Source organism: Myodes glareolus, chromosome 4 (genome assembly GCF_982192425.1).
Source record: "Myodes glareolus chromosome 4, mMyoGla1.1, whole genome shotgun sequence".
NCBI lineage: Eukaryota > Metazoa > Chordata > Mammalia > Rodentia > Cricetidae > Myodes > Myodes glareolus.
Window position 1 is genome coordinate 74,112,421 of NC_142029.1, and position 7,351 is coordinate 74,119,771.

Genomic DNA, 7,351 nt, shown 5'->3' on the forward strand with positions numbered 1-7,351 from the left:
GACCTTGGCCCTGCTGCTCCCTCTATGAAGGTCATCTACTATCAGTTCCAGACCTGCAGCAGGGACCTATGACAGTGTCTGCTCAGTGTTCTGCCTCATCTGGAATAACAGAATTGAGCAGGCAGAGCTCTCTGAGAGTCCGGTCAGGCAGTAGGCAATGGTCCCAGTGATCTGAGGCAACCTCGGGTCACACAGTAGGTACAATGGTCCCAGTGATCTGAAGCAACCTCAGGTCACACAGTAGGTACAATGGTCCCGGTGATCTGAGGTAACCTCAGGTCACACAGTAGGTACAATGGTCCCGGTGATCTGAGGTAACCTCGGGTCACACAGTAGGTACAATAGTCCCGGTGATCTGAAGTAACCTCAGGTCACACAGTAGGTACAATGGTCCCGGTGATCTGAGGTAACCTCGGGTCACACATACTCCCAGCACAGCTAAGGCTGGGATGAGCCCAGGTCAGGGTGATGGCTTGAGGAGGAAGGTCTTCTGTCCCTGGAGTAATGTCTTCCTCCTTTATTCCAGACACCATGGAGACGGTGCTGATCCTCTGCAGCCTGCTGGCCCCTGCAGTCCTGGCTAGTGGTAAGAGTCCTTTAGGACCGACTTATACCAAGCTGGCAGCCGTATCCCTTTCTGGTAGAAGGTTCTGGCCCTTTTGAATATAGGATTGAGAGGCAGCTTCACCTCTGGTCAGAGACCAGAGGAAAACAGATCCTAATTGAGGTGTCCCCACTGTTCCCTACGTGGGTCCAGCTGACCTTCTGTAAATCTCTCCAGGTACCTTGGGCTCCTGTGGATTTACACCCTAGACTGCAATTAACCCACCTTGACCATATGTGCAAGTCATGAGACCACTTGGTCTCAGTTTCCCCATTTGTCACTAGACGATAGGCAGACCTGGCCTTCTAGAGTGAATAAATGAAAGGCATGCTGCAACCCCAGGACCCCACTGAGGCTGAATCATTTCTGCTGCAGGCCCTGGGCCCTAAGCCCAGGAAACCCATCTTCCATTATCTCCTGTGTCTCTGCCCAGTAATCCTGCTTCACAAGGGTCCTTTAGTGGGGACGGGAGCTGTGGGACAGGTGGGGCATCACAGAAAGCACCACTGCCTTCCTATTGACCATGTCTGTCTACTTTCGCAGCAGCTGAGAAGGAGAAAGAAAATGATCCGTTCTATTATGGTGAGTGAGCCCAGCAGCCCTGGGGTGTGGCCCCATCCGAGCGGGGGCAGGGGGGCAGGCTTGTTCTCCTGGCCCTTCTCCTCTTCCACCTCTCATCCCTGGTTCCTCTGCAGACTACCAGACCCTGAGGATTGGGGGATTGGTGTTCGCTGTGGTCCTCTTCTCTGTTGGGATCCTCCTCATCCTAAGTAAGTTTTTTCTCTTCTCTGTGACTGATAGACAGATGGGGGGCAGTGTTCAAGCTCAGCCATTTTGTCTATGGGAGAGGTCTGCCTCTATGGTATCTCCAGGATCAAGACAGGGTGGGGCAGGTAGTAAGTGCTCAGTAAAACAAGAAAGATGAGCTCAGAAAACCATAGGTGAGAACAGATGGAGCTAGAAAGAGCAAGCTGTTCTCTGCATCCTTAGGGCAGGAGCTCACCCATCCCAGGAGACAGATGCCATTCTTCTAGGGCCCCTAGCAATGTGTCCCCATGCTCTTCCCCCATGAGCTGTGGCACTGAGTGCCCCACCCTGTTTATTTTTGTTCACCGTATGAAAGGGCAAAGTCCATCATAGTGGGCAGGCAATGGTGGGGCAGCTTGGTCCATGGTAGCAGGCTTTGGCTTGTTCTTATTAAAGCTGACCAGGAAGCAGAAAGCTCAGAAGCACATACAAGACCTCACCCCAACAACCCACTTTGGTTAGCTAGGCCCCACCTCCCAAAGATTTCCTCCACCCACAAATAGCACCGCCACTGAGGAGCGGGTATTCAGACACACACTGCCTGTTGGGGTTCATTTGCCATTTAAATTGTAGCTCCTGGCCTCAGTTGACCCCTGCCCTCTACCCGGAGTTGCTTCATGCGGTAGTGCAGGTGTTCCCTGGCTGTGTCTGGCTGTGCCTTCGGCCTGTACAGATTCACAGTAGAACTTCCACGACCCAGCTGGGAGCTTGACCTTGAGCTGCTGTTGGGAGCACGACCTTGGATGGTTTCTTTGTGTTTCAGGTCGCAGGTGCAAGTGCAGTTTCAATCAGAAGCCCAGGTAAGGGTGCCGGGGCTGTGGCCAATGGGGGCAACAGCAGAAGGGACAAGGAAGGGCTGTGTTGTGAACCCGGCATTTGTCTCAGAGAGAGAATGTGGGAGGCCGAGGTGTAGATGTGGGCATTTCCAAGTGACTTTGGAACAAAGGAGAGGTCACGACATGGAGGGTGGGCCTTGCTGTAAATAGGAACACTGAGTAAGAACGGGCTAGAACCTTGACAGCTAGGCTGGTTAAGAGGGAAGCAGAGGACCTCGTGGCTGCTCTGAGGGGCAGGCAGGGCCGATACACTGTCCCTGCTTCTCATCTCTTCCTGAGGCTCCGTGCACTGCATAGACACCTGACCTCCTTTCTATACCATATAAGGTTGCACCCCATTTATTAAAACAGCCATGGTGGCCATGTGTCCCATGCTATCCTTGCCAGCAAGAACCACGCGGGACACAGGATTCTTCTGCAGAAATGCTTTATGTCTCTTGGGAGCTAGAGCATAAGCCAACATGGCGGAGACCCAGATATGATGGAACCCATCCCTTATATAGGAAACAGACCCTGCTTCGGACGTGTCACTCTTGGATTGGTCAATTGCTCCCAGTCCCAGGTGATACCTTGGGAGTAGTGGAAAGTTACTAACACGTGTGAGCTTTCTAGCTCACCTGGCGGTGCAGCGCCATCTATGGTGGAGAGTGTGGTTGCGGCCTTCTACAGCCATGGACCTCAAAAACCAGAGGCACATCCAAATCCCGCCTGGGAGCAGACCCTGAAGGGTGACCCTGAAGGGTACCCATAAGTTCTCTTTGCCTGTGCCCCTATCAGTCCTGACTTCTCCATTCCCTCGGTAGAGTGAATCCTTTGGAGACTCGGAGAGGACGGGCTCCAAACGTCCTACTACAGTGAAGAGAATGGGATGCTCTGTGGTTTGCCCTGGACCCCGGTGACAGAATGTTTCTCTCCTCTTGTCATAGGGCTCCAGGGGATGAAGAGGCCCAGGGGGAGAATCTCATCACCACAAATGGTAACCGCCAGGAAAGGGTGCCAGGAGAGGGTCTTTCCGAGGTCTGGGGAGGGACCGGACTGGGTGCATGAGCTGCTTTGGGGTTCAGCAGACATACCTCCTCGGTGCCAGGAGAGGGCTCTCCAGAACCTCTGTGATGTTAGCTCTTCACCCATACCAGGGATGGCTTTACCTCCTCACAGTGGCTGCCCTGTGGACCGCAACTGCTAATTCCCGAAGGCCGTAGCCTGCAGAGCGGTCTGTTCCCCCAGACAATGGCTCTGTTGCTACCGCTAAAGGCAGTTCTAAGTAAATCTCTATAGTTCTAATCAAACTGGAGAATCAAAGGCTCAGGTGAAAATCTGCGAGCTCAGAGAGTTAGAGTAGTAACTGGCTAACTTTTTATCTTTGCTGACATCCTGGAAACCACTCCCTTCCATACTGCCCCAACTTAAACAAAAACAAAAAACAAAAACCCACACTAAGTTCCTCTCTGCTATTTGCTATTTCCTGTCAACCAGTTGCAACAAGAGACAGAATACTGGTGATAGTCCTTGTCTATGAGTACCTGTTCATACCTAGCACACTCCATCTCTACCCGTGTGCTAAACCCCATGGGTGGCCGTCACTACCATATTGAACAACCTAGGTCCAAGTTCCTGGATCCAGTGACCCCAAATCCTAGCATCAGCGAGGGTTCAGCATGGCGCACCCCCTGGGTAAGCAGCTTTTCTCTTTATCAGTCTGCCTTCTCTTCCAGCTGCGGAGCCCCAGAAGACTGAGAACTGAAGCGCAGCCTCCAGCAGGAAGGTAGACGGTCCGTACCCAGTTCCCCGCTGTCCCACCACTGTCTTCGTTGAGTCTGGGCATTGGCATAATGCCAACTTCTCCATGGGGCTCTCTTACCAGTTCACTTACTCTGAGGGTCTCCCAGAGGTAGGGGAGGAACAGTGGACAGCCCAGTCCCAGAGATGTCCGGAGGTGGCCCTCACCCAAACACAGCATGCATAGCGAGAGCACCAAGGCTTCCAAACAGCCTTGGGGCCAGGCTCACGTGGTGCTGTCCCAGCTACCGCAGGGATGTGACTTGGGTGGGGCTCATTTAGTGAAACTTCCATATCAAAGTAACACTAATAATGAGCCGAAACCACTTAAACATACGCACGTGCGCGCGCACACACATTTATTATGAAACTTTCCAATACTACTCAAAAGTAGGGAAAATAATATGCCCCCCCCATACCTTCACTGTCCTCAACATTTGGGGTTCACTGTTCTCAACATTTGGGGTTCACCGTGAGTTCATTTCCATTGCTTACTGTGAGGTGTGCCAGAGAGTACATAGCGGTTAGATAAATCTTCCAGTCAGCAGGCCTTATAGGAACCTCTGGAGCCTGCCCCCAAGAAACAGGACATGCAGGGCTGGCCCCATTTATAATGGAAAAACCTGCAGTCAGAGAAGCCAGTCAGAGAGTGACCTAGTCAGGGTTGATATTGCTATAGTGAAATACCTTGACCTAAAGGCAAGTTGGGGAGGAAAGGGTTATTTCCACATCGAAGGAAGTCAGGACACTCAAGCGAGGCAGGATCCTGGAGGCAGGAGCTGAAGCAGACACCATGGAGGGGTGCTGCTTACTGGCTTGCTCCACATGGCTCACTCAGTCTGCTTTCTTATAGAACCCAGGACCACTAGCCCACGTGTGTCCCCAACCACAATGGGCTGGGCCCTCCCCATCACTCACTAATTAAGAAAATGCCTTTCAGGTGCGCCTACACCCCCCCCCCCCCGTGTTTTGGAAGCATTTTCTCAATTGAGGTTCTCTATTCTCAAATGACTGTAGCTTGCGTCAAGTTGACACAAAATCAGCCAGTACAGACAGTATGTGACAAGCTGGGCCCGGAGTCTAGGTCTCTGTGGCTATAGGTTAGGGTCGCCCACAGCAGCCACTCAGCTGTGGTCTGGATAGCAGGTCCTGGGATATACAAAGGCAAGAAAATCAGTTTTGTCCCCTCACTTCTGCCCCAGACTCCACACAATAAGGCTTAACAGACAAGTGCATATCTTTAGCTAAAGTTCCAAATTAAAGGCTTTCTCAAGCCAGGTATAGAGGGGTATACCTATAAACCCAGCCTATAGGAGATAGAGATAGAAAGGTCAGAAGTTCAAGGTCAACCCTGGCTAACAGTGAGTTTGAAGTCAGACTGTGCTACAAGGATCGTGTCTCAATAAACAAACAAACAACAAAAAATGAAACAAAACAAAAAACTGTCTTGTGTCACAGACACCAGACTTTTACTACCGTGAACCTGTGTAGTACTTTAATTCCTTGCAGTGCCCACACCGCCACATGTCAGCACCTGGCAGCAGAGCGGGTCTTGCTGTATCCATCTTTAGAATGGATGTCTTAAAGACATATAACCACTTAAACAGGGATCTGTCAACAACTCCAGCCCAGGAAGCCTCTCCAGCCTCCATCTTCCTTCCTTACCTCCCAGGCTCGTGTGTTCTTCACTGGACCTCGGGGAATGTCATCTGGGGGGTTAATAAGCAAAGGGTGTATGCTGTAGGTGGAGAGAGGACCGAGTATGGGTACCAGAAAGGATCTAGGGTTTTAGTGTGAATTCTCTTCTTTTGCAGCCTCCAGATGCCAAGGCCAGCTGCCTGATTCTTTAGAGGCTGGTGCCAAGGCTTGAGAAAACAGGCTACTTCAGACCAGATCTTTCCCTAGGAGAAGCCAAGAACACATGTTCCCGGCGCCTCTCCCTGTCCCCACTAACTCCAGTCCTGTACTTAAAGACCCAACACTCACAGCCCTTCCTTTCTCATAGCAGCCGGGGGTCTGGCCCCTTTCTGGGCTGTGTCTGTGTGTGTGTGTGTGTCTGCCGGCTGTGGTCTTGTGGCTACTCATTCGTGAATTTCATTGTTCCTGTGAACTGTGTGTGTGCTCCCTTTCCTGGGAGGGGCTGGGCCATGTTGCCATCCTTGCCTTGTGCCCTCCTGTGGCCTCTATCTCCTCTTGCTCTCTGCAATCTGCTCTGCCCCTGAGAAGCCCTATTCCATCTCTGGATTTAGGTTTGAGGGAGAACTGTGCCCAGGTCAGGAGTCCGGGTGTATATCCTCTTTGTTTCCTCTCAGAGGAAACTTGCTCCCGATTACATCAGTTTCGAAGGTCTGTCAGCTGCTGGAGAGGCCACAGGCCTCCTGGGGTCCTTATCCTTTTAGGGTGCCCCCTGCAGAGCTCCAGTCTGTCCTACCGGTTGCAGAAGGGAACTTCGGGGGAATTCCAGGTGCAGGGCTTCTTGCCTCTGGGGAATGAGCTCCTCACATACCTTTTGAGCAATAACCCCGCCGATTCTGGAATCCTACCTTCGCCCACCTTCTCAGCTTCTGGGACTTTCAGTTCTAGCCCAGTTCATCTGACCCGAGGATTCCTTCCTTCTCTGAAGAAGGTGTCTGGCAGGGATGGCTGAGGGGATGGGCCCAGAGAGAGGGGGGTGGATCTGGCAGCCACCGCAGTTTCTTTCCTCCACCTGTTAGGGGTCAGAGTGGAGAGGGATGGGAGGGTTCAGGAGTGGCAGGGCTGCCGGTCAGAGACCAACAGGGTATGGACAGCCTGGGTGCACAGCCAAGGCCAGAAGTCAAAGGTCATCAGAGTAGAAACTCAAACCAAACCCTGCCCCACCTGTCCATTGTATTCCCTTGGAAACTCACCAAGCCACACTGTGTACCAGGACTGCTGATCTCTGTCTTGTGACCTATCCTCTGACAACGGAAAAATAAGTAAATAAAACCTTGTTTCCTAGTGGCTCTGACTGGCTTTCCTTCCTCTGAGAGTCTGAGGGTTTGGGGACTTTAAAGGACAAGAGAGCCTGTCCCCAGTCGGAGGGAGGAGGTCAAGACTGAAGGATGCTGGGAAGGCACCAGGCATTTGGGCCTCTTTCACAAAGGGTTCCTAGAGCTCAGCTTTGGATCCCATCTCTCCTGCTCCCTTTCTACAGGTCACTGGTCTCAGGTTCTTCTCACAGCAGGGCAAATTAGAATAGAAAGAAGCCATAGAGTAGAAAGAGCCATGGTCACATAAAGTGACATAGTGACAGTAATGTGGAAAGGAACCTGCAAGCCTCCCGAGGACATTCTGATTGAGTTTG

The 7,351-nt window shown here is 52.0% G+C and overlaps 1 protein-coding gene across 5 annotated transcripts in view; it reads left to right on the plus strand.

The window, feature by feature from the left end:
- The window catches only part of Fxyd6 (FXYD domain containing ion transport regulator 6), a 28,408-nt gene extending 21,400 nt beyond the window's left edge, over positions 1-7,008 (plus strand). For 2 of the 5 annotated variants that reach the window (XM_085688684.2, XM_085688686.2), the window contains exons 2-8: positions 527-586; positions 1,151-1,186; positions 1,300-1,374; positions 2,175-2,211; positions 3,174-3,223; positions 3,963-4,012; positions 5,841-7,008. In XM_085688684.2, coding sequence (XP_085544810.1) covers positions 532-586; positions 1,151-1,186; positions 1,300-1,374; positions 2,175-2,211; positions 3,174-3,223; positions 3,963-3,991 — 282 coding nt within the window. In that variant the 5' untranslated portion in view covers positions 527-531 and the 3' untranslated portion in view covers positions 3,992-4,012; positions 5,841-7,008. Of the gene's footprint in view, positions 1-526; positions 587-1,147; positions 1,187-1,299; positions 1,375-2,174; positions 2,212-3,173; positions 3,224-3,962; positions 4,020-5,840 lie in introns of all 5 variants that reach the window. The other 3 variants (XM_048417236.3, XM_085688685.2, XM_048417235.3) reach the window with 2 other exon arrangements.
- Positions 7,009-7,351: the final 343 nt, after the last annotated feature.